At 53.9% G+C, this 26,686-nt stretch overlaps 1 protein-coding gene across 1 annotated transcript in view; it reads right to left on the minus strand.

Annotated features, from left to right (window-relative positions):
• LOC144733853 (elastase-1-like) overlaps positions 1-26,686 on the minus strand; it is an 84,004-nt gene that overhangs the window by 46,817 nt on the left and 10,501 nt on the right. Inside the window, exons 2-4 of the mRNA XM_078615859.1 lie at positions 24,565-24,698; positions 20,781-20,896; positions 19,493-19,618 (exon numbers count right to left, since the gene is read on the minus strand). Of these exons, the coding sequence (XP_078471985.1) occupies positions 19,493-19,618; positions 20,781-20,896; positions 24,565-24,698 (376 nt within the window). The remainder of the gene's footprint in view (positions 1-19,492; positions 19,619-20,780; positions 20,897-24,564; positions 24,699-26,686) is intronic.

Consider the following 26,686-nt stretch of genomic DNA (forward strand, 5'->3'; position numbering starts at 1 on the left):
GGCTCACTGTCTCTTGTAGGGGGCTCACTGTCTCTAGTGGGGGGCTCACTGTCTCTAGTAGGGGGCTCACTGCCTCTAGTAGGGGGCTCACTGTCTCTAGTGGGGGGCTCACTGTCTCTAGTGGGGGGCTCACTGTCTCTAGTAGGGGGCTCACTACCTCTAGTAGGGGGCTCACTGTCTCTAGTAGGGGGCTCACTGTCTCTAGTGGGGGGCTCACTACCTCTAGTGGGGGGCTCACTGTCTCTAGTAGGGGGCTCACTGTCTCTAGTAGGGGGCTCACTGCCTCTAGTGGGGGGCTCACTACCTCTAGTGGGGGGCTCACTGTCTCTAGTAGGGGGCTCACTACCTCTAGTAGGGGAGCTCACTACGTCTAGTTGGGTGCTCACTGTCTCTAGTAGGTGGCTCAATGTCTCTAGTAAGGGGCTCACTACCTCTAGTGGGGGGCTCACTGTCTCTAGTAGGGGGCTCACTGTCTCTTGTAGGGGGCTCACTGTCTCTAGTAGGGGGCTCACTACCTCTAGTGGGGGGCTCACTGTCTCTAGTAGGGGGCTCACTGTCTCTAGTAGGGGGCTCACTGTCTCTAGTATGGGGCTCAATGTCTCTAGTAGGGGGCTAACTGTCTCTAGTAGGGGGCTCATTGTCTCTAGTAAGGGGCTCACTGCCTCTAGTAGGGGGCTCACTGTCTCTAGTAGGGGGCTCACTGTCTCTAGTAGGGGGCTCAATGTCTCTAGTAGGGGGCTCACTGTCTCTAGTAGGGGGCTCACTGTCTCTAGTAGGGTGCTCACTGCCTCTAGTAGGGGGCTCAATGTCTCTAGTAGGGGGCTCACTGTCTCTAATGGGGGGCTCACTGTCTCTAGTAGGGGGCTCACTAACTCTAGTAGGGGGCTCAATGTCTCTAGTAGGGGGCTCACTGTCTCTAATGGGGGGCTCACTGTCTCTAGTAGGGGGCTCACTACCTCTAGTGGGGGGCTCACTGTCTCTAATGGGGGGCTCACTGTCTCTAGTGGGGGGCTCACTGCCTCTAGTGGGAGGCTCACTACCTCTAGTAGGGGGCTCACTGTCTCTAGTAGGGGGCTCACTGTCTCTAGTGGGGGGCTCACGACCTCTAGTGGGGGGCCCACTGTCTCTAGTAGGGGGCTCACTGTCTCTAGTAGGGGGCTCACAGCCTCTAGTAGGGGGGCTCACTACCTCTGGTAGGGGGCTCACTACCTCTAGTGGGGGGCTCACTGTCTCTAGTAGGAGGCTCACTGTCTCTAGTAGGGGGCTCACAGCCTCTAGTAGGGGTGCTCACTACCTCTGGTAGGGGGCTCACTACCTCTAGTGGGGGGCTCACTGTCTCTAGTAGGGGGCTCACTACCTCTAGTGGGGGGCTTACTGTCTCTAGTAGGGTGCTCACTGTCTCTAGTAGGGGGCTCACAGCCTCTAGCAGGGGGCTCACAGCCTCTAGTAGGGGGGCTCACTACCTCTGGTAGGGGGCTCACTGCCTCTAGTAGGGGGCTCACTACCTCTAGTGGGGGGCTCACTGCCTCTAGTAGGGAGCTCACTACCTCTAGTAGGGGGCTCACTGTCTCTAGTAGGGGGCTCACTGCCTCGAGTGGGGGGCTCACTACCTCTAGTGGGGGGTTCACTACCTCTAGTAGGGGGCTCACTGCCTCTAGTAGGGAGCTCACTGCCTCTAGTGGGGGGCTCACTACCTCTAGTGGGGGGCTCACTGCCTCTAGTAGGGGGCTCACTACCTCTAGTGGGGGGCTCACTACCTCTAGTAGGGGGCTCACTGCCTCTAGTGGGGGGCTCACTGCCTCTAGTAGGGGGCTCACTACCTCTAGTGGGGGGCTCACTACCTCTAGTAGGGGGCTCACTGCCTCTAGTAGGGGGCTCACTGCCTCTAGTGGGGGGCTCACTGCCTCTAGTAGGGGGCTCACTACCTCTAGTAGGGGGCTCACTACTTCTAGTGGGGGGCTCACTGCCTCTAGTAGGGCGCTCAATGTCTCTAGTAGGGGGCTCACTACCTCTAGTAGGGGGCTCACTGCCTCTAGTAGGGGGCTCACTGTCTCTAGTGGGGGGCTCACTGTCTCTAGTAGGGGGCTCACTACCTGTAGTGGGGGGCTCACTACCTCTAGTGGGGGGCTCATTGCCTCTAGTAGGGGGCACACTGTCTCTAGTAGGGGGCTCACTACCTCTAGTAGGCGGCTCACTGCCTCTAGTAGGGGGCTCACTGTCTCTAGTAGGGGGCTCACTGTCTCTAGTGGGGGGCTCACTGTCTCTAGTAGGGGGCTCACTGTCTCTAGTGGGGGGCTCACTGTCTCTAGTAGGGGGCTCACTACCTCTAGTAGGGGGCTCACTGTCTCTAGTGGGGGGCTCACTGTCTCTTGTAGGGGGCTCACTGTCTCTAGTGGGGGGCTCACTGTCTCTAGTAGGGGGCTCACTGCCTCTAGTAGGGGGCTCACTGTCTCTAGTGGGGGGCTCACTGTCTCTAGTGGGGGGCTCACTGTCTCTAGTAGGGGGCTCACTACCTCTAGTAGGGGGCTCACTGTCTCTAGTAGGGGGCTCACTGTCTCTAGTGGGGGGCTCACTACCTCTAGTGGGGGGCTCACTGTCTCTAGTAGGGGGCTCACTGTCTCTAGTAGGGGGCTCACTGCCTCTAGTGGGGGGCTCACTACCTCTAGTGGGGGGCTCACTGTCTCTAGTAGGGGGCTCACTACCTCTAGTAGGGGAGCTCACTACGTCTAGTTGGGGGCTCACTGTCTCTAGTAGGTGGCTCAATGTCTCTAGTAAGGGGCTCACTACCTCTAGTGGGGGGCTCACTGTCTCTAGTAGGGGGCTCACTGTCTCTTGTAGGGGGCTCACTGTCTCTAGTAGGGGGCTCACTACCTCTAGTGGGGGGCTCACTGTCTCTAGTAGGGGGCTCACTGTCTCTAGTAGGGGGCTCACTGTCTCTAGTATGGGGCTCAATGTCTCTAGTAGGGGGCTAACTGTCTCTAGTAGGGGGCTCATTGTCTCTAGTAAGGGGCTCACTGCCTCTAGTAGGGGTCTCACTGTCTCTAGTAGGGGGCTCACTGTCTCTAGTAGGGGGCTCAATGTCTCTAGTAGGGGGCTCACTGTCTCTAGTAGGGGGCTCACTGTCTCTAGTAGGGTGCTCACTGCCTCTAGTAGGGGGCTCAATGTCTCTAGTAGGGGGCTCACTGTCTCTAATGGGGGGCTCACTGTCTCTAGTAGGGGGCTCACTAACTCTAGTAGGGGGCTCAATGTCTCTAGTAGGGGGCTCACTGTCTCTAATGGGGGGCTCACTGTCTCTAGTAGGGGGCTCACTACCTCTAGTGGGGGGCTCACTGTCTCTAATGGGGGGCTCACTGTCTCTAGTGGGGGGCTCACTGCCTCTAGTGGGGGGCTCACTACCTCTAGTAGGGGGCTCACTGTCTCTAGTAGGGGGCTCACTGTCTCTAGTGGGGGGCTCACGACCTCTAGTGGGGGGCCCACTGTCTCTAGTAGGGGGCTCACTGTCTCTAGTAGGGGGCTCACAGCCTCTAGTAGGGGGGCTCACTACCTCTGGTAGGGGGCTCACTACCTCTAGTGGGGGGCTCACTGTCTCTAGTAGGAGGCTCACTGTCTCTAGTAGAGGGCTCACAGCCTCTAGTAGGGGTGCTCCCTACCTCTGGTAGGGGGCTCACTACCTCTAGTGGGGGGCTCACTGTCTCTAGTAGGGGGCTCACTACCTCTAGTGGGGGGCTTACTGTCTCTAGTAGGGTGCTCACTGTCTCTAGTAGGGGGCTCACAGCCTCTAGCAGGGGGCTCACAGCCTCTAGTAGGGGGGCTCACTACCTCTGGTAGGGGGCTCACTGCCTCTAGTAGGGGGCTCACTACCTCTAGTGGGGGGCTCACTGCCTCTAGTAGGGAGCTCACTACCTCTAGTAGGGGGCTCACTGTCTCTAGTAGGGGGCTCACTGCCTCGAGTGGGGGGCTCACTACCTCTAGTGGGGGGTTCACTACCTCTAGTAGGGGGCTCACTGCCTCTAGTAGGGAGCTCACTGCCTCTAGTGGGGGGCTCACTACCTCTAGTGGGGGGCTCACTGCCTCTAGTAGGGGGCTCACTACCTCTAGTGGGGGGCTCACTACCTCTAGTAGGGGGCTCACTGCCTCTAGTAGGGGGCTCACTGCCTCTAGTGGGGGGCTCACTACCTCTAGTGGGGGGCTCACTGCCTCTAGTAGGGGGCTCACTACCTCTAGTAGGGGGCTCACTACTTCTATTGGGGGGCTCACTGCCTCTAGTAGGGCGCTCAATGTCTCTAGTAGGGGGCTCACTACCTCTAGTAGGGGGCTCACTGCCTCTAGTAGGGGGCTCACTGTCTCTAGTGGGGGGCTCACTGTCTCTAGTAGGGGGCTCACTACCTGTAGTGGGGGGCTCACTACCTCTAGTGGGGGGCTCATTGCCTCTAGTAGGGGGCACACTGTCTCTAGTAGGGGGCTCACTACCTCTAGTAGGCGGCTCACTGCCTCTAGTAGGGGGCTCACTGTCTCTAGTAGGGGGCTCACTGTCTCTAGTGGGGGGCTCACTGTCTCTAGTAGGGGGCTCACTGTCTCTAGTGGGGGGCTCACTGTCTCTAGTAGGGGGCTCACTACCTCTAGTAGGGGGCTCACTGTCTCTAGTGGGGGGCTCACTGTCTCTTGTAGGGGGCTCACTGTCTCTAGTGGGGGGCTCACTGTCTCTAGTAGGGGGCTCACTGCCTCTAGTAGGGGGCTCACTGTCTCTAGTGGGGGGCTCACTGTCTCTAGTGGGGGGCTCACTGTCTCTAGTAGGGGGCTCACTACCTCTAGTAGGGGGCTCACTGTCTCTAGTAGGGGGCTCACTGTCTCTAGTTGGGGGCTCACTACCTCTAGTGGGGGGCTCACTGTCTCTAGTAGGGGGCTCACTGTCTCTAGTAGGGGGCTCACTGCCTCTAGTGGGGGGCTCACTTCCTCTAGTGGGGGGCTCACTGTCTCTAGTAGGGGGCTCACTACCTCTAGTAGGGGAGCTCACTACGTCTAGTTGGGGGCTCACTGTCTCTAGTAGGTGGCTCAATGTCTCTAGTAAGGGGCTCACTACCTCTAGTGGGGGGCTCACTGTCTCTAGTAGGGGGCTCACTGTCTCTTGTAGGGGGCTCACTGTCTCTAGTAGGGGGCTCACTACCTCTAGTGGGGGGGTCACTGTCTCTAGTAGGGGGCTCACTGTCTCTAGTAGGGGGCTCACTGTCTCTAGTATGGGGCTCAATGTCTCTAGTAGGGGGCTAACTGTCTCTAGTAGGGGGCTCATTGTCTCTAGTAAGGGGCTCACTGCCTCTAGTAGGGGGCTCACTGTCTCTAGTAGGGGGCTCACTGTCTCTAGTAGGGGGCTCAATGTCTCTAGTAGGGGGCTCACTGTCTCTAGTAGGGGGCTCACTGTCTCTAGTAGGGTGCTCACTGCCTCTAGTAGGGGGCTCAATGTCTCTAGTAGGGGGCTCACTGTCTCTAATGGGGGGCTCACTGTCTCTAGTAGGGGGCTCACTAACTCTAGTGGGGGGCTCACTGTCTCTAATGGGGGGCTCACTGTCTCTAGTGGGGGGCTCACTGCCTCTAGTGGGGGGCTCACTACCTCTAGTAGGGGGCTCACTGTCTCTAGTAGGGGGCTCACTGTCTCTAGTGGGGGCTTCACGACCTCTAGTGGGGGGCTCACTGTCTCTAGTAGGGCGCTCACTGTCTCTAGTAGGGGGCTCGCAGCCTCTAGTAGGGGGGCTCACTACCTCTGGTAGGGGGCTCACTACCTCTAGTGGGGGGCTCACTGTCTCTAGTAGGAGGCACACTGTCTCTAGTAGGGGGCTCACAGCCTCTATTAGGGGGGCTCACTACCTCTGGTAGGGGGCTCACTACCTCTAGTGGGGGGCTCACTGTCTCTAGTAGGGGGCTCACTACCTCTAGTGGGGGATCTCACTGTCTCTAGTAGGGGGCTCGCTGCCTCTAGTAGGGGGCTCACTACCTCTAGTGGGGGACTCACTATCTCTAGTAGGGGGCTCACTACCTCTGGTAGGGGGCTCACTGACTCTAGTAGGGGGCTCACTACTTCTAGTAGGGAGCTCACTACCTCTAGTGGGGGCTCACTGTCTCTAGTAGGGGGTTCACTGTCTCTAGTAGGGGGCTCACTGTCTCTAGTAGGGGGCTCACTACCTCTAGTGGGGGGCTCACTGTCTCTAATGGGGGGCTCACTGTCTCTAGTAGGGGGCTCACTACCTCTAGTGGGTGGCTCACTGTCTCTAATGGGGGGCTCTGTCTCTAGTGGGGGGCTCACTGCATCTAGTGGGGGGCTCACTACCTCTAGTAGGGGGGCCACTGTCTCTAGTAGGGGGCTCACTGTCTCTAGTGGGGGGCTCACGACCTCTAGTAGGGGGCTCACTGTCTCTAGTAGGGGGCTCACAGCCTCTAGTAGGGGGGCTCACTACCTCTGGTAGGGGGCTCACTACCTCTAGTGGGGGGCTCACTGTCTCTAGTAGGAGGCTCACTGTCTCTAGTAGGGGGCTCACAGCCTCTAGTAGGGGGGCTCACTACCTCTGGTAGGGGGCTCACTACCTCTAGTGGGGGGCTCACTGTCTCTAGTAGGGGGCTCACTACCTCTAGTAGGGGGCTCACTGTCTCTAGTAGAGGGCTCACTGTCTCTAGTGGGGGGCTCACGACCTCTAGTGGGGGGCTCACTGTCTCTAGTAGGGGGCTCACTGTCTCGAGTAAGGGGCTCACAGCCTCTAGTAGGGGGGCTCACTACCTCTGGTAGGGGGCTCACTACCTCTAGTGGGGGGCTCACTGTCTCTAGTAGGAGGCTCACTGTCTCTAGTAGGGGGCTCACAGCCTCTAGTAGGTGGGCTCACTACCTCTGGTAGGGGGCTCACTACCTCTAGTGGGGGGCTCACTGTCTCTAGTAGGGGGCTCACTACCTCTAGTGGGGGGCTCACTGTCTCTAGTAGGGGGCTCGCTGCCTCTAGTAGGGGGCTCACTACCTCTAGTGGGGGGCTCACTATCTCTAGTAGGGGGCTCACTACCTCTGGTAGGGGGCTCACAGACTCTAGTAGGGGGCTCACTACTTCTAGTATGGAGCTCACTACCTCTAGTGGGGGGCTCACTGTCTCTAGTAGGGGGCTCACTGTCTCTAGTAGGGGGCTCACTGTCTCTAGTAGGGGGCTTACTGTCTCTAGTAGGGGGCTCACTACCTCTAGTAGGGGGCTCAATGTCTCCAGTAGGGGGCTCACTACCTCTAGTAGGGGGCTCACTGCCTCTAGTAGGGGGCTCACTACCTCTAGTAGGGGGCTCACTACCTCTAGTAGGGGGCTCACTGCCTCTAGTAGGGGGCTCACTGCGTCTAGTAGGGGACTCACTACCTCTAGTAGGGGGCTCACTACCTCTAGTAGGGGGCTCACTGCCTCTAGTAGGGGGCTCACTGTCTCTAGTAGGGGGCTCACTACCTTTAGTAGGGGGCTCACTGTCCCTAGTAGGGAGCTCACTACCTCTAGTAGGGGGCTCACTACCTCTAGTGGGGGGCTCACTGTCTCTAGTAGGGGGCTCACTACCTCTAGTGGGGGATCTCACTGTCTCTAGTAGGGGGCTCGCTGCCTCTAGTAGGGGGCTCACTACCTCTAGTGGGGGACTCACTATCTCTAGTAGGGGGCTCACTACCTCTGGTAGGGGGCTCACTGACTCTAGTAGGGGGCTCACTACTTCTAGTAGGGAGCTCACTACCTCTAGTGGGGGGCTCACTGTCTCTAGTAGGGGGTTCACTGTCTCTAGTAGGGGGCTCACTGTCTCTAGTAGGGGGCTCACTACCTCTAGTGGGAGGCTCACTGTCTCTAATGGGGGGCTCACTGTCTCTAGTGGGGGGCTCACTGCATCTAGTGGGGGGCTCACTACCTCTAGTAGGGGGGCCACTGTCTCTAGTAGGGGGCTCACTGTCTCTAGTGGGGGGCTCACGACCTCTAGTAGGGGGCTCACTGTCTCTAGTAGGGGGCTCACAGCCTCTAGTAGGGGGGCTCACTACCTCTGGTAGGGGGCTCACTACCTCTAGTGGGGGGCTCACTGTCTCTAGTAGGAAGCTCACTGTCTCTAGTAGGGGGCTCACAGCCTCTAGTAGGGGGGCTCACTACCTCTGGTAGGGGGCTCACTACCTCTAGTGGGGGGCTCACTGTCTCTAGTAGGGGGCTCACTACCTCTAGTAGGGGGCTCACTGTCTCTAGTAGAGGGCTCACTGTCTCTAGTGGGGGGCTCACGACCTCTAGTGGGGGGCTCACAGCCTCTAGTAGGTGGGCTCACTCCCTCTGGTAGGGGGCTCACTACCTCTAGTGGGGGGCTCACTGTCTCTAGTAGGGGGCTCACTGTCTCGAGTAAGGGGCTCACAGCCTCTAGTAGGGGGGCTCACTACCTCTGGTAGGGGGCTCACTACCTCTAGTGGGGGGCTCACTGTCTCTAGTAGGAGGCTCACTGTCTCTAGTAGGGGGCTCACAGCCTCTAGTAGGTGGGCTCACTCCCTCTGGTAGGGGGCTCACTACCTCTAGTGGGGGGCTCACTGTCTCTAGTAGGGGGCTCACTACCTCTAGTGGGGGGCTCACTGTCTCTAGTAGGGGGCTCGCTGCCTCTAGTAGGGGGCTCACTACCTCTAGTGGGGGGCTCACTATCTCTAGTAGGGGGCTCACTACCTCTGGTAGGGGGCTCACAGACTCTAGTAGGGGGCTCACTACTTCTAGTATGGAGCTCACTACCTCTAGTGGGGGGCTCACTGTCTCTAGTAGGGGGCTCACTGTCTCTAGTAGGGGGCTCACTGTCTCTAGTAGGGGGCTCACTGTCTCTAGTAGGGGGCTCACTACCTCTAGTAGGGGGCTCAATGTCTCCAGTAGGGGCTCACTACCTCTAGTAGGGGGCTCACTGCCTCTAGTAGGGGGACTCACTACCTCTAGTAGGGGGCTCACTACCTCTAGTAGGGGGCTCACTGCCTCTAGTAGGGGGCTCACTGTCTCTAGTAGGGGGCTCATTACCTTTAGTAGGGGGCTCACTGTCCCTAGTAGGGAGCTCACTACCTCTAGTAGGGGGCTCACTACCTCTAGTGGGGGGTTCACTGTCTCTAGTAGGGAGCTCACTACCTCTAGTAGGGGGCTCACTACCTCTTGTAGGGGGCTCACTGTCTCTAGTAGGGGGCTCACTGTATCTAGTAGGGGGCTCACTGCCTCTAGTAGGGGGCTCACTGTCTCTAGTAGGGGGCTCACTGTCTCTAGTAGGGGGCTCAATGTCTCTAGTAGGGGGCTCACTGTCTCTAGTAGGGGGCTCACTGTCTCTAGTAGGGGGCTCACTGCCTCTAGTAGTTGGCTCAATGTCTCTAGTAGGGGGCTCACTGTCTCTAATGGGGGGCTCACTGTCTCTAGTAGGGGGCTCACTACCTCTAGTGGGGGGCTCACTGTCTCTAATGGGGGGCTCACTGTCTCTAGTGGGGGGCTCACAGCCTCTAGTAGGGGGGCTCACTACCTCTGGTAGGGGGCTCACTACCTCTAGTGGGGGGCTCACTGTCTCTAGTAGGAGGCTCACTGTCTCTAGTAGGGGGCTCACAGCCTCTAGTAGGTGGGCTCACTCCCTCTGGTAGGGGGCTCACTACCTCTAGTGGGGGGCTCACTGTCTCTAGTAGGGGGCTCACTACCTCTAGTGGGGGGCTCACTGTCTCTAGTAGGGGGCTCGCTGCCTCTAGTAGGGGGCTCACTACCTCTAGTGGGGGGCTCACTATCTCTAGTAGGGGGCTCACTACCTCTGGTAGGGGGCTCACAGACTCTAGTAGGGGGCTCACTACTTCTAGTATGGAGCTCACTACCTCTAGTGGGGGGCTCACTGTCTCTAGTAGGGGGCTCACTGTCTCTAGTAGGGGGCTCACTGTCTCTAGTAGGGGGCTCACTGTCTCTAGTAGGGGGCTCACTACCTCTAGTAGGGGGCTCAATGTCTCCAGTAGGGGGCTCACTACCTCTAGTAGGGGGCTCACTGCCTCTAGTAGGGGGACTCACTACCTCTAGTAGGGGGCTCACTACCTCTAGTAGGGGGCTCACTGCCTCTAGTAGGGGGCTCACTGTCTCTAGTAGGGGGCTCACTACCTTTAGTAGGGGGCTCACTGTCCCTAGTAGGGAGCTCACAACCTCTAGTAGGGGGCTCACTACCTCTAGTGGGGGGTTCACTGTCTCTAGTAGGGAGCTCACTACCTCTAGTAGGGGGCTCACTACCTCTAGTAGGGGGCTCACTGTCTCTAGTAGGGGGCTCACTGTCTCTAGTAGGGGGCTCACTGCCTCTAGTAGGGGGCTCACTGTCTCTAGTAGGGGGCTCACTGTCTCTAGTAGGGGGCTCAATGTCTCTAGTAGGGGGATCACTTTCTCTAGTAGGGGGCTCACTGTCTCTAGTAGGGGGCTCACTGCCTCTAGTAGGGGGCTCAATGTCTCTAGTAGGGGGCTCACTGTCTCTAATGGGGGGCTCACTGTCTCTAGTAGGGGGCTCACTACCTCTAGTGGGGGGCTCACTGTCTCTAATGGGGGGCTCACTGTCTCTAGTGGGGGGCTCACTGCCTCTAGTGGGGGGCTCACTACCTCTAGTAGGGGGCTCACTGTCTCTAGTAGGGGGCTCACTGTCTCTAGTGGGGGGCTCACGACCTCTAGTGGGGGGCCCACTGTCTCTAGTAGGGGGCTCACTGTCTCTAGTAGGGGGCTCACAGCCTCTAGTAGGGGGGCTCACTACCTCTGGTAGGGGGCTCACTACCTCTAGTGGGGGGCTCACTGTCTCTAGTAGGAGGCTCACTGTCTCTAGTAGGGGGCTCACAGCCTCTAGTAGGGGTGCTCACTACCTCTGGTAGGGGGCTCACTACCTCTAGTGGGGGGCTCACTGTCTCTAGTAGGGGGCTCACTACCTCTAGTGGGGGGCTTACTGTCTCTAGTAGGGGGCTCACTCTCTCTAGTAGGGGGCTCACAGCCTCTAGCAGGGGGCTCACAGCCTCTAGTAGGGGGGCTCACTACCTCTGGTAGGGGGCTCACTACCTCTAGTGGGGGGCTCACTGTCTCTAGTAGGGGGCTCACTGTCTCTAGTAGGGGGCTCACAGCCTCTAGTAGGGGGGCTCACTACCTCTGGTAGGGGTCTCACTACCTCTAGTGGGGGGCTCACTGTCTCTAGTAGGGGGCTCGCTGCCTCTAGTAGGGTGCCCACTACCTCTAGTAGGGGGCTCACTGTCTCTAGTAGGGGGCTCACTACCTCTAGTGGGGGGCTCACTATCTCTAGTAGGGGGCTCACTACCTCTGGTAGGGGGCTCACTACCCCTAGTGGGGGGCTCACTGTCTCTAGTAGGGGGCTCACTACCTCTAGTAGGGGGCTCACTGTCTCTAGTAGGGGGCTCACTGTTTCTAGTAGGGGGCTCACTACCTCTAGTAGGGGGCTCACTGTCTCTAGTAGGGGGCTCACTACCTCTAGTAGGGGGCTCACTGCCTCTAGTAGGGGGGCTCACTACCTCTAGTAGGGAGCTCACTACCTCTAGTAGGGGGCTAACTACCTCTAGTGGGGGGCTCACTGTCTCTAGTAGGGAGCTCACTACCTCTAGTAGGGGGCTCACTGTCTCTAGTAGGGAGCTCACTACCTCTAGTAGGGGGCTCACTACCTCTAGTGGGGGGCTCACTGTCTCTAGTAGGGAGCACACTACCTCTAGTAGGGGGCTCACTACCTCTAGTGGGGGGCTCACTGTCTCTAGTAGGGAGCTCACTACCTCTAATAGGGGGCTCACTACCTCTAGTGGGGGGCTCACTGTCTCTAGTGGGGAGCTCACTACCTCTAGTAGGGGGCTCACTGTCTCTAGTAGGGAGCTCACTACCTCTAGTAGGGGGCTCACTGCCTCTAGTAGGGAGCTCACTACCTCTAGTAGGGGGCTCACTGTCTCTAGTAGGGAGCTCACTACCTCTAGTAGGGGGCTCACTGTCTCTAGTAGGGAGCTCACTACCTCTAGTAGGGAGCTCACTACCTCTAGTCGGGGGCTCACTGTCTCTAGTAGGGGGCTCACTACCTCTAGTAGGGGGCTCACTACCTCTAGTGGGGGGCTCACTGTCTCTAGTAGGGAGCTCACTACCTCTAGTAGGGGGCTCACTGCCTCTAGAAGGGAGCTCACTACCTCTAGTAGGGGGCTCACTGTCTCTAGTAGGGAGCTCACTACCTCTAGTAGGGGGCTCACTGTCTCTAGTAGGGAGCTCACTACCTCTAGTCGGGGGCTCACTGTCTCTAGTAGGGGGCTCACTACCTCTAGTAGGGGGCTCACTACCTCTAGTGGGGGGCTCACTGTCTCTAGTAGGGAGCTCACTACCTCTAGTAGGGGGCTCACTACCTCTAGTAGGGAGCTCACTACCTCTAGTAGGGGGCTCACTGTCTCTAGTAGGGAGCTCACTACCTCTAGTAGGGGGCTCACTACCTCTAGTGGGGGGATCACTGTCTCTAGTAAGGATCTCACTACCTCTAGTAGGGGGCTCACTACCTCTAGTGGGGGGCTCACTGTCTCTAGTAGGGAGCTCACTACCTCTAGTAGGGGGCTCACTGTCTCTAGTAGGGGGCTCACTGCCTCTAGTGGGGGGCTCACTACCTCTAGTGGGGGGCTCACTACCTCTAGTAGGGGGCTCACTGCCTCTAGTAGGGGGCTCACTGCCTCTAGTGGGGGGCTCACTACCTCTAGTGGGGGGCTCACTGCCTCTAGTAGGGGGCTCACTACCTCTAGTAGGGGGCTCACTGCCTCTAGTAGGGGGCTCACTACCTCTAGTAGGGGGCTCACTACCTCTAGTAGGGGGCTCACTACCTCTAGTGGGGGGCTCACTACCTCTAGTGGGGGGCTCACTGCCTCTAGTAGGGGGGCTCACTACCTCTAGTACGGGGCTCACTGCCTCTAGTAGGGGGCTCACTGCCTCTAGTTGGGGGCTCACTGTCTCTAGTAGGAGGCTCACTGTCTCTAGTAGGGGGCTCACTGCCTCTAGTAGGGGGGCTCACTAACTCTGGTAGGGGGCTCACTACCTCTAGTGGGGGGCTCACTGTCTCTAGTAGGGGGTTCACTGTCTCTAGTAGGGGGCTCACTGTCTCTAGTGGGGGCTCACTGTCTCTAGTAGGGGGCTCACTGTCTCTAGTAGGGGGCTCACTCTCTCTAGTGGGGGGCTCACTGCCTCTAGTAGGGGGCTCACTGCCTCTAGTAGGGGGCTCACTGTCTCTAGTAGGGGGCTCGCTGTCTCTAGTGGGGGGCTCACTGCCTCTAGTAGGGGGCTCACTGTCTCTAGTGGGGGGCTCACTGCATCTAGTAGGGGGCTCACTGCCTCTAGTAGGGGGCTCACTGTCTCTAGTAGGGGGCTCACTGTCTCTAGTAGGGGGGCTCACTGCCTCTAGTGGGGGGCTCACTGCCTCTAGTAGGGAGCTCACTACCTCTAGTGGGGGGCTCACTGTCTCTAGTAGGGGGCTCACTGCCTCTAGTAGGGGGCTCACTGCCTCTAGTAGGGGGGCTCACTACCTCTAGTAGGGGGCTCACTGTCTCTAGTAGGGGGCTCGCTGTCTCTAGTGGGGGGCTCACTGCCTCTAGTAGGGGGCTCACTGTCTCTAGTGGGGGGCTCACTGCATCTAGTAGGGGGCTCACTGCCTCTAGTAGGGGGCTCACTGTCTCTAGTAGGGGGCTCACTGTCTCTAGTGGGGGGCTCACTGCCTCTAGTGGGGGGCTCACTGCCTCTAGTAGGGAGCTCACTACCTCTAGTGGGGGGCTCACTGTCTCTAGTAGGGGGCTCACTGCCTCTAGTAGGGGGCTCACTGCCTCTAGTAGGGGGGCTCACTACCTCTAGTAGGGGGCTCACTGTCTCTAGTAGGGGGCTCACTGCTTCTAGTAGGGAGCTCACTACCTCTAGTGGGGGGCTCACTGTCTCTAGTAGGGGGCTCACTGCCTCTAGTAGGGAGCTCACTACCTCTAGTGGGGGGCTCACTGTCTCTAGTAGGGGGCTCACTGCCTCTAGTAGGGGGCTCACTGCATCTAGTAGGGGGGCTCACTACCTCTAGTAGGGGGCTCACTGCCTCTAGTAGGGGGCTCACTACCTCTAGTGGGGGGCTCACAGTCTCTAGTAGGGGGCTCACTGTCTCTAGTAGGGGGCCCACTGTCTCTAGTGGGGGGCTCACTGCCTCTAGTAGGGGGCTCACTGCATCTAGTAGGGGGCTCTCTGTCTCTAGTAGGGGGCTCACTGCCTCTAGTGGGGGGCTCACTGTCTCTAGTAGGGGGCTCACTGCCTCTAGTAGGGGGCTCACTGTCTCTAGTAGGGGGCTCACTGCCTCTAGTAGGGTGCTCACTACCTCTAGTGGGGGGCTCATTGTCTCTAGTAGGGGGCTCACTGTCTCTAGTAGGGGGCTCACTGTCTTTAGTGGGGGGCTCACTGCCTCTAGTAGGGGGCTCACTGTCTCTAGTAGGGGGCTCACTGCCTCTAGTAGGGGTCTCACTGTCTCTAGTGGGGGGCTCACTGCCTCTAGTAGGGGGCTCAGTACCTCTAGTAGGGAGCTCACTGCCTCTAGTGGGGGGCTCACTGTCTCTAGTAGGGGGCTCACTGCCTCTAGTAGGGGGCTCACTGTCTCTAGTAGGGGGCTCACTGCCTCTAGTTGGAGGCTCACTGTCTCTAGTAGGGGGCTCACTGCCTCTAGTAGGGGGCTCACTGCCTCTAGTGGGGGGCTCACTACCTCTAGTGGGGGGCTCACTGTCTCTAGGAGGGAGCTCACTGTCTCTAGTAGGGGGCTCACTGCCTCTAGTGGGGGGCTCACTGTCTCTAGTGGGTGGCTCACTACCTCTAGTAGTGTGCTCACTGCCTCTAGTAGGGGGCTCACTGTCTCTAGTGGGGGGCTCACTACCTCTAGTAGGGGGCTCACTGCCTCTAGTAGGGGGCTTACTGTCTCTAGTAGGGGGCTCACTACCTATAGTGGGGGGCTCACTGCCTCTAGTAGGGGCTCACTGCCTCTATTAGGGGGCTCACTGTCTCTAGTAGGGGGTTCGCTGTCTCAAGTAGGGGGCTCACTATCTCTAGTAGGGGGCTCACTGTCTCTAGTAGGGGGTTCACTGCCTCTAGTAGGGGGCTCACTACCTATAGTGGGGGGCTCACTGCCTCTAGTAGGGGGCTCACTGCCTCTAGTAGTGGGCTCACTGTCTCTAGTAGGGGGTTCACTGTCTCTAGTAGGCGGTTCACTGTCTCTAGTTGGGGGCTCACTGCCTCTAGTACGGGGTTCACTGTCTCTAGTAGGGGGCTCACTACCTCTAGTTGGGGGCTCACTGTCTCTAGTGGTGGGCTCACTGCCTCTAGTAGGGGGCTCACTGCCTCTAGTAGGGGGCTCGCTGCCTCTAGTAGGGGGCTCACTTCCTCTAGTAGGGGGCTCACTGTCTCTAGTGGGGGGCTCACTGCCTCTAGTGAGGGCTCACTGTCTCAAGTAGGGGGCTCACTGCCTCTAGTAGGGGACTCACTGTCTCTAGTGGGGAACTCACTGCCTCTAGTGGGGGGCTCACTGCTTCTAGTAGGGGGCTCACTATCTCTAGTAGGGGGCTCACTGCCTCTAGTAGGGGGCTCACTGTCTCTAGTAGGGGGCTCACTGTCTCTAGTAGGGGGCTCACTGCCTCTAGTAGGGCTCATTACCTCTAGTAGGGGGCTCACTGCCTCTAGTAGGGGGCTCACTGTCTCTAGTGCGGGGCTCACTACCTCTAGTAGGGGGCTCACTTTCTCTAGTAGGGGGCTCACTGTCTCTAGTGGGGGGCTCACTACCTCTAGTAGGGGGCTCACTTTCTCTAGTAGGGGCTCACTGTGTCTAGTAGGGGTCTCACTACCTCTAGTAGGGGGCTCACTGCCTCTAGTGGGGGGCTCACTACCTCTAGTGGGGGTCTCACTGTCTCTAGGAGGGGGCTCACTGTCTCTAGTAGGGGGCTCACTGCCTCTAGTGGGGGGCTCACTGTCTCTAGGAGGGGGCTCACTGTCTCTAGTGAGGGGCTCACTGCCTCTAGTAGGGGGCTCACTGTCTCTAGTGGGGGGCTCACTACCTCTAGTAGGGGGCTCACTGTTTCTAGTAGGGGGCTCACTGCCTCTAGTAGGGGGCTCACTACCTCTAGTGGGGGGCTCACTACCTCTAGTAGGGGGCTGACTACCTCTAGTAGGGGGCTCACTGCCTCTAGTAGGGGGCTCACTGCCTCTAGTAGGGGGCTCACTGTCTCTAGTGGGGGGCTCACTACCTCTAGTGGGGGGCTCACTGCCTCTAGTAGGGGGCTCACTACCTCTAGTGGGAGGCTCACTGTCTCTAGTAGGGGGCTCACTGTCTCTAGTGGGGGGCTCACTACCTCTAGTAGGGGGCTCACTACCTCTAGTGGAGGGCTCACTGCCTCTAGTAGGGAGCTCACTGCCTCTAGTGGGGGGCTCACTACCTCTAGTAGGGGGCTCACTGCCTCTAGTAGGGGGCTCACTGTCTCTAGTAGGGGGCTCACTACTTCTAGTAGGGGGCTCACTGCCTCTAGTAGGGGGCTCACTGCCTCTAGTGGGGGGCTCACTGCCTCTAGTGGGGGGCTCACTGCCTCTAGTAGGGGGCTCACTACCTCTAGTAGGGGGCTCACTGCCTCTAGTAGGGGGCTCACTGCCTCTAGTAGGGGGCTCACTGTCTCTAGTAGGGGGCTCACTACCTCTAGTAGGGGGCTCACTGCCTCTAGTAGGGGGCTCACTGTCTCTAGTAGGGGGCTCACTACCTCTAGTAGGGGGCTCACTGTCTCTGGTAGGGGGCTCACTGCCTCTAGTGGGGGGCTCACTACCTCTAGTGGGGGGCTCACTACCTCTAGTGGGGGGCTCACTGCCTCTAGTAGGGGGCTCACTGTCTCTAGTAGGGGGCTCACTACCTCTAGTAGGGGGTTCACTGTCTCTGGTAGGGGGCTCACTGCCTTTAGTGGGGGGCTCACAACCTCTAGTGGGGGGCTCACTGCCTCTAGTGGGGGGCTCACTGTCTCTAGTAGGGGGCTCACTGTCTCTAGTGGGGGGCTCACTGTCTCTAGTAGGGGGCTCACTGCCTCTAGTAGGGGGCTCACTACCTCTAGTGGGGGGCTCACTGTCTCTAGTAGGGGGCTCACTGTCTCTAGTAGGGGGCTCACTACCTCTAGTAGGGGGCTCATTGTCTCTAGTAGGGGGCTCACTGTCTCTAGTAGGGGGCTTACTGTCTCTAGTAGGGGGCTCACTGTCTCTAGTAGGGGGCTCACTGTCTCTAGTAGGGGGCTCACTGCCTCTAGTAGGGGGCTCACTACCTCTAGTAGGGAGCTCACTGCCCCCTCCTCAAATCGGGGGAGACGATCGGGAGAGTGGCCTTTTCACGGAGGGGAGAGGAGGGGAGTGAGGAGAAGGGGGGTACACCACCACTTTTATTAACTCCACTTTTTTATAAATATTTCAGCCACGATCATCATTTTACGTACAATGGTACGTAAAATACGCCATGGTGGCTCGGAGATGTTAACAGCCTCGCCTGGTATACAGGAAGTTGTTGATTTGACCCCGACGCTGACGCCTGCGGTATATTTGGAGCTTGCATCTCTCTCTCCCCATGGTTGCATGGATTTTTCACCGGGTCCTCCGGGTTTTTCCCTCCACATTTAAAATCAACATCATGCATTTAGAGTATTTGGCTGCTGCTCTAAATGTACATGTGTTAATCCACTTCAGTGAGCTATCATTCGTGATAGCCAGGTTGCTTCTTAAAAAGAGCTATATAGCTTCGTGGGCCTGACTTGGTAAAATAAAAAGTTTAGTGTAGTGTCATTGTTATCAAGCGTCTTGGAATAAAGGGCTCTCAACCGGGTGTACGGGGACGCCTGGAAGTACATGGAAATGTTCTGCGGGGTAATATGAGGTGATTTATAAATGTGTAGTGACATAGCGCTGACTGTTGGACAGCAATAGCAACTGCAGATGGGCACTTAGCGCACACGCCGCTGAGCATATACGTGGGAGGGTTCGAGAACGGAGGCGCGGTTAGGGCAGAGCCAAGCCAATCGGAGGGGAATAAAAGCAGCGGGGAGCGGGAGCTCTGGGCTGCTGGTTCTGGGAGTGGACTCGTCCCGTCGCCGCTGTCACCATCGTTGGTCTCATCGCTGCCACCTTCGCCTGATCATTACGCGGACGGACAGTAGTTGGCTGTCCCGGTTGACGCCGTCGGTGCAACGCGCACAGGGTCGTGTCTGGGATGGGGCGCGCGGCAGCGGGGTCGTGTGTGAGAGAGAGAGGGGGCCCGAGTGGTGGTTTGAGGTTGGCAACAACAATAAAAGAGGGCAGAGCGGTGCCTCCTGCGACCACCTCGTCTCCTGCTCACTGTGTGTGTCGCACGCCACCCGCACGCACAGACGACACTACAAATGTGTGCTATTATATCATACATGAGAGGCATTGGTGAATAATCATGCGTGAATCTGGCAAAATTAAATAACTACGATCAAATGTAAATACATATGGTAACCTAGAAAGATATAAAAGACCTTTCCAGACTAATTGATCTTAAACAATGTGTTGTTTACAAGGGTAAACAGCGAGCGCAAACTCATTACGTCATGCGTGCTGAGCGTTCGTTGAATTTTTTTGCATTCGCTTGCGGTTAACTAGCTAGTTAAGATGACCTCACAAAATGAACAATTTGTTTAAAATATTGATGTTCATTATTCATACATTTATATTTCTCAGAACCATGTTGGGTCAGGCAAGGGGATTACTCGGTGGAAACACGAGTTCAACAAGGAGGGTACTACAGCAGTAAACAAAAAAAGATTGAGAATGACCACTGATCTCGAAGACCATCGGTGCTGATGGGATGTGTAAACTGCTTGTCACGAACGGTGGGGTAGCTGTTAGCGCGCTACGCTATGGGACCTGGCAACCTGAGTTCGATTCCTGTTCAAGGCCACCAACACCAGTGACGATTATCTGAACCGGTACTGGGCCTCCCCTAGGTCGACTCAGCCCTCAAATGAGTACCTGGCGCAGTGTGTAAACATCAGCAGCCAAGCGTGGGGCTGGCCACCCACCCCCTCGTGTGCTGTGCTAGCTTTTATAGGTGCTACTCGCTAACAGCACTTGCCCCAACAGTATTAAGGCTATACTGGGGATCTTTGTCATTGATTTAAACTGATTACCTATATTGCAGAGGGACAATGCACGGGAGCGAGGGAGAGAGACTTTGTCTGCACATCTCACTGGCAAACAGAAGCCCAACGCAACGCAGTGGGCACTTAAGACCCCCAACTGCTAACTGACTGCAGACACTGGGTGGTAGAATAATAAATAAATGATTACCAATCAATTTACAAATCGCTACGCAAACTTTCTCATGTTTCCCATAAGGGGCGGGGAGAACCACCGATCTACGTTTCCTGCCTCCACCAACCGGCATGGTTAAATTGTGGTCAAGCAACCCCAGTGACCCGCGGTGGATTGACGACAGGGCTCCGTACCCATTCGATGCGTCTCCATTCCAACTGGGGTGGATGTATTTGTTCTTGCCTTGCAAGCAGATTTGTCCGGATTCAGAAATCCTGAGATCGTGTTTGCCCAGATACACGACCTCGGAGTTATTAGCACTGTGGGAGACATTGAGCGGCAGCAGCAGCAGGTCACGTAAAAAAAAACATAAAAAATAATTGGAACCGGTCTCATAGCTGCAGGCTTAGTGCCGCTTGGAAGCGTATTATCAAGTAATACCACACCGTTTCACTCGATGCCTATACAGGTCACAGCTATTGCGATTTTTGCACCCAAAGACGGCAGGACGTACATATGTAATGACAGGGTGGCATCTGTTGACCAGGAGGGATAATCACGAGAATGGGTGCGTTATATAATAACCAACTAGAAGGGGGGCATAACTGGGTCCAGGGTAAAAGGCGTGGTTAGTCGGGAAGCTCCGGGAACCTGCTCAAAGGTTCTAGAAGGAGGCGTGGCCGGAGGCGTGGCATGGCACGTGGGGTCCGGGTCCTGGCTGCCGTCGCTGTCTTCGCCATCATCTCTCTTCACCATCCGGCCGCATTGCCGATCCTCTGCACGGCTCCCATCGTCGTCGTCACTATATTAGTCAACCAGCTAGAAAGTTAGACGCCGACGATGGGGCTGTGTAGAGGGGTCACTGAATGCAATGGGCAGTGGTCATCACCCACAAGTGGTGAGGCACTCACTGAATGCAATGGGCAGTGGTCATCACCCACAAGTGACGAGACACTCACTGAATGCAATGGGCAGTGTTCATCACCCGCAAGGGACTAGACACTCACTGAATGCAATGGGCAGTGGTCATCACCAGCAAGGGGCGAGACACTCACTGAATGCAATGGGCAGTGGTCATCACCAGCAAGGGACGAGACACTCACTGAATGCAATGGGCAGTGGTCATCACCCGCAAGGGGCGAGACACTCACTGAATGCAATGGGCAGTGGTCATCACCCACAAGGGACGAGACACTGAATGCAATGGCAGTGGTCATCACCCACAAGGGACGAGGCACTCACTGAATGCAATGGGCAGTAGTCATCACCCACAAGGGACGAGACAATCACTGAATGCAATGGGCAGTAGTCATCACCCACAAGGGACGAGACAATCACTGAATGCAATGGGCAGTAGTCATCACCCACAAGGGACGAGACAATCATTGAATGCAATGGGCAGTGGTCATCACCCACAAGAGGCGAGATACTCACTGAATGCAATGGGCAGTGGTCATCACCCACAAGGGACGATACACTCACCCTATGCAATGGGCGGCCGTCATTACCCAGTCGCCGTTGACGAGAAAGCCTCCACACGCGTAGCCCAGAGCACCGAGAGCAGCGGAAGATTGATCAGGATACGAATACAGCCGGATCTGTGGTGATATCACAGCATCGCACGGAAGCTTTTTTTTACATCACAAAGGCAGAGTGCGCAAGCCATGGCACGCTTTGCATGTCAGGATGATTTTCGGCCTATGTTGATTTTTGTCGATGTCACCAAAACCTGTCTTCAATGCCCAAAATTTCAGGTCGCCAAACTTTATCTTTTGGTTTCTCCCCCTCTCACTGCTCAATTTAGGAATTCAATGTATTGTCTCTCTTCTCAAGCTCGTATAATAATAATGATGTTGCTTATCACCCGAACTTTATTTTATTTTGTCCCATTCACCGTTTAAAACTGTGTTATGGAGCGCTTTACAAGTTAAGATATAGCATCACAGAGACTCACACAGAGACCCATAGACTCACACAGCTTAATCCTAATGATATTCTCGTAAGTTTTGGTGTGACATCTCTGTTCACAAGGGTTCCGGTTAACAAGTCAATTAAATTACTTGACACTCTGGTAACGAACAAAGGTTTAGCCAAAGATATCCCAAGACTAGTTGAACACTGTCTAAATAACACTTACTTATTGTGGCAAGGTAACTTCTATAAACAAAAGGAAGAAGCAGCAATGGGCTCTCCTTTGTCTCCTGTGATAGCGAATTTGTACATGGAAGATTTTGAAACAAAAGCAATAGCTTCAAGCACACTAAAACCATCTGCTTGTTTAGATATGTAGATGACACATAGGTTGTCTGGCCACACGGCAAAGATACACTGAACGCATGTCTTAATCATCTCAACTCGCAAAACCCATCCATCCAGTTCACCATGGAAGTGGAAGCTGACAGAACTCTACCATTTCTGGATATTCTGCTTGGACGGGGTAGAAATGGTAAAATAACACACAGTGTTTACCGAAAGAAAACGCATTCTGACGCCCATCTGAATGCAGAGTCACACCATCACCCCGCACAGAAATCGGCTCTTATCAAGACGCTCATTTATCGAGCTAGGAAAGTGTCAGATGGTGATAATCTGAGAAGTAAAATTCCACATGTTAAATAAGCACTGCAAATAAACGGTTACAATGATGCACAAATCAAAAGGGCATTGAATACCAAAACTAAATCAAATAACAAGAGCATTGAAACAGCCCAAGTAATTAAAACTATAAAAATATCGAACATTGTGGGAATAACTGATAAACTAGCCAGATGTTTGGAAAAACAAAACAACCGAGTCAGATTTGGCATGACCGAAGCTATCAACAGAAGGTGTGTACAGGATTAACTGCCAGTGTGGTAAATGTTATGTTGGGCAAACAGGACCAATGATCAGCACGAGACTAAAAAAACATCAGAGAAATATTAAATTATCCCAAATGCAAATGTCAGCAGATAATGTAGAAGTTTTGTGCAAAACTAGCTACTATTGGCCAAGACTAAATAGATAATCTTTCGAAATTGAAAGACATCAAAATAACCGGATAGCTACCGTCTTAGTGCTGCGTGGAAGCGAATAATCAAATCATACATTATTTAAATGCATGGCTACAAAGGGCAGCGTACTTCAATAGGGATTACCGTTGGTAAGGCTATTTTAATAAACACAATAGACAGGAAGGACAAGTTCAAAGGGCTCGCATAATGTAAATGCATAATGTACGTTGCCTCAGTAATCCCCTCCTCCCCTCACATTGTGCAAGAGCCCCGAAGGGTGGTCAACACATATACGCCTCTATATAAGGAACGAAACAGGTGGACTTCTCCACAAATCTGGCTGTCGCCTGATGAAGCTAGTTGTAATTACTGGCGAAACTTCGTACTCAGTTTGTAAATGTCGTGGCTTGGCTCTCCAACACACCGGTGTGCTGTACTAGTGACGATTTGGCATGTTCTGTTTACGTGACAAACCTTACTAGTAAGTTGTGTTGGGTGGTGGCGGGTTTTAACGACACATTTATATATTTACGCGATCTAACCCAAAAACCTCTATTATGGATTATAGAGACCCATAGACTCACACAAAGACCCATTGTTTGTTGTGTTTCGCCTGCACCCGAGAATAGCAGGGTTGGCTATGTGCAGTGCAAAAGAAGTGCAACATACACATGAACATACAAATAAAAGGCACCACTAAGATGAAGAACGGCAATAACGCTTGAAAAACCCTCGTCTGCAGAGTTCAAAGGGTTATATACTACCCGATCAAAGCATTCTCTGCACTCTGCTAAAATCTAAATCTTGATTGAAATGGAGTCAAGGTTGGATGTTGCTGGAGCCAGCTTTGCCACAGGTATCCTCCAGAACATTAGACAATAAAGGAAAATTAGAGAAAGGATGGAAGTTACTGAAGACATCTGGATGAAGACCCGGATTGTTACGAAAGGGAGTTACGCCAGTTTGTGGGTATGGAACACTTCTAAGGTGGAGGGAACAAAGTTCACCTTAAGAAACGTACAGTTGACTCTTGATTATTCGTGTGCGGATTATCCAATTTGTGGACTAATCGCGCACCTGGGATTGTTTTTTACATAAATGTATCATTCATGGATGTTGTCTTAACCCCAAATTAATAATAAAAAGCTATACATTGTTATTCTCTGAAATGTTTGTTACAAGTCACGTGCTTAAATCGAACAAATATGTGCTCCGGTTAATCCGAATTCCAAGTGATTGCCTGTACAGTACAGTAGTTGCATATATTTACAAAAACGGATGAAGTTTGATTTATTTTGATTGGCGTGGTTCTGCTATCCAAAGCTACGACACAAGATCAATACATTATTTACTACAATTTTTAGTTTTGTTTATTAACAAACTCCATTTGATTAACTTAAACACAATATATTAGTGGTTTTTGGCATCGAAATCCACGGAAAATTTATCCACAATTTAGAATTATCCACGGCCGTCCTCACCGTCATTCGTGTGGTTAATCGAGAGTCTAATGTAATTGAAAGAGGGTCCACTGGAGAACAGGTGGGACAGTGTTAAGTCACAACACCATAAATGCCAGGTGATGTCTCATTGTTTGGCTTTAAACATAACTAATATGTCACTCAACAAATATTTCTGAGGACAAAGTCGTGCTTAAAATTGTTAAGAGATTCCACTCTGATTCACAATGTTTCATCCTTCTTGTTAGGGCTACATAAACGATCTTGAAAAGAGTAGATAGGCCATATTCAGTTTGAAGAGACGGGTTTGAACTCCGAGAGCTAGATTATAATGAAGTAATTTTTTTTTCTGGATACCGTCACTTCTCATATAATGCAGTAGTAGTTGCGTTCCTGAAGAACACCACGCTATGGAAAAATCGTGTTATAAAAATAAGAAATAGTAAAGGGAGGGAAAGCACATACGTGATAACACATGAGATGGGTATGCAGGCACGTTGGTAGCATCTAGAAGCATCATCCGGCATCTTCCAAATGCCTTGTGTGATCATGCTATGCCGTTACAACTACTTAATCCTAACTCACGGGGCATTAGTTCTGTTAACTCAATCGCGTTATATCCAATTCTAATCTGAGCTAAAACAAAAAATGTATTCCCTAACACATGAATCGCGTTATATCCAATTCACGTGATGAAAACAACCTGCCGTGTTATAGAAGCATAGACTGTACATATATTTACGACGGACACATTGCATCGTTACCGCCGTCGCATGAGAAACGACACTCGCGGTTTTGGGGAGCCGCTCTCACCTGCCAGGGCCAGCTGTTGGGTATCGCCTCCTCGCCATTGACGATGCGACTCTGTTGGGGGCTAAATTTGATTGCTCGATGTTTTCGGTCGAGCGGTAACGTAGTTCCTTCATCATCCCGGGCTGCGATGAGATCTGGGACACAGACACAGCAGTGTGATATATTTATCTAGTAATTACACTTTAAACTAAATTCTTGTAAATTTTGATTTAAAGCTTTCGTGACTGCAGGGATTCATATTCTTGGTTCTTTAGGTAAAGTCACGTAGAAGGGAAATAATAAAATAAAACATATATAAAACAATACAAATTCTCACGACGTTTCGACTGCAACACAAGCAATCATCATCAGGTGTGAAATCCACAGCAAGAAATTTTGAATTAACCCGTAAAAACAAAGTTTTTCACTATAAATCCTTTATATGCGTGGCATCGGGGCGGCTAGAGTCCTCTCGTCCTCTGGCTTGAGATGGCTGCCACCTATGGGTCAGATGATTGTGTGCCAGTATTAACCAATTGGTAAATAAATATTTAAAACATTTTCCCTAAACAGTGTAAAATTTTGGAAAAACATTTCCACGAAAATTCATTGTCACGCACAACGAGTCTGTGTGCAAAATGTCAGCTCGATTGGATCACGGGAAGTGGGTTAAAAAACGACCGAAAGATTTGCACGGTCCTAAGCAAGTGTAGTGACATAGAATGGTCACTACTGTGTCGGCCTGTACGAGGGCTGGGGGCCCCAAGGGGGTGCCTGGGGGGTCACGTGCTGGAGGGATCCGGACCTTCCCAGAGGTGGGGGAAGTGAGGCGTGTCCTGGGAAGGGAGGCGTGGCCTGAAGAGAGCCAGCCACGCCGGGGCGGAGCCAGCCACGCCAAACCAGATATAAGCGTGGTGTGAACGCAGAGCGAGGCTGTTGTACTGTACTCCAAAGTGAAGACATCATCGGTCGTCAAGTCCCGAGTCGTCGTCCTGGGCCAGGCAGGCCATTGCCTGCCTGGTCCAGTCTGTGTCGTGTTCCAGAGTGTTAGTGAGTTGAGGAAGGTGCTCACCACCTTATGTACAGTGTTATATTACTTACCGTTTAATAAATAGTGTTGCCTCCAAGCTGCGTGTGTGTGCACCTAATTCGAACCCATTACACAAGCAAGCAAGCGAACTTAATATTAAGGATGTTAAAAAAGTGGTGGTTTTTTCCTAACGTCAGGAACGCGGACAGCGATTTGGCAGTTGGCCAGATGGACGAGTTCATCTATGTTCGGAAAAGAGGAGGGGGGAGAAAAAAAGTCGAATGCAGTCTGAAAGTCACCGCAAGCGTGAACACAATCAATTAAGACTCGAAAAGGTTCATCAAATCCTTCCAATGATTGCTAAGCCAGAATCCATCTTCTCGGCTGAAATTGTCTCTGTGTTTGTATATGTGGATAGCCTCATGAACGAATCTTTCATGGTAGCCAGATGGCTTGCAGAGAACCTCTGTCTTGGAGAAGTCAATGTCATGTGAGCCCACTGAATTATAACAGTGATTTGCCACGGCCGAGGTGTTGGTCCTACCGTGTTTTAGGTCTGCTTTGTGCTCACGGATGCGGTCAGAGACATGTCGTTTGGTTTCTCCAATGTAACTACTACCACAGAGGCAACTCAGTTTGTAGACGCCAGGTTAATGTATGTCCGTAATCACATCTTTTACAGACGGAACCAGATCACTGATTTTATGTAATGTGTTAAATCGGACCTGGATCTTGTGTTTATTCAAGATTTTGGAGATCTTTTTTGTGATCCCCGCAATGTAGGGTAAGGTGATGGTTTTGAATGGCTCCTCAAGAGGGTCCTTCTTCATGGTTGGAGTGATGGCTTTGCGGATTGTGTAGTTGGATTAACCATTAGCCTTAAGAGCTTGGTGTACGTGCTTGAGTTCACTGGCAATGCGTTCCTGGTCAGAAATGCATTGGGCTCTATGGTGCCAAGTCTTGATGAGGGAAGTCTTCTGGGATGGATGGTGGTGGGAATCCGGTTTCAGGTAAGCATCCGTATGGGTAGCTTTCCTTTTTATTAGGACATCCAAAAAAGGTAGCTTGCCATCTTTTTCGACTTCCATGGTAAATCTGATGGCTGGGTGTATG

Source organism: Lampetra planeri, chromosome 48, assembly GCF_965212315.1.
Source record: "Lampetra planeri chromosome 48, kcLamPlan1.2.h2, whole genome shotgun sequence".
Lineage (NCBI taxonomy): Eukaryota > Metazoa > Chordata > Hyperoartia > Petromyzontiformes > Petromyzontidae > Lampetra > Lampetra planeri.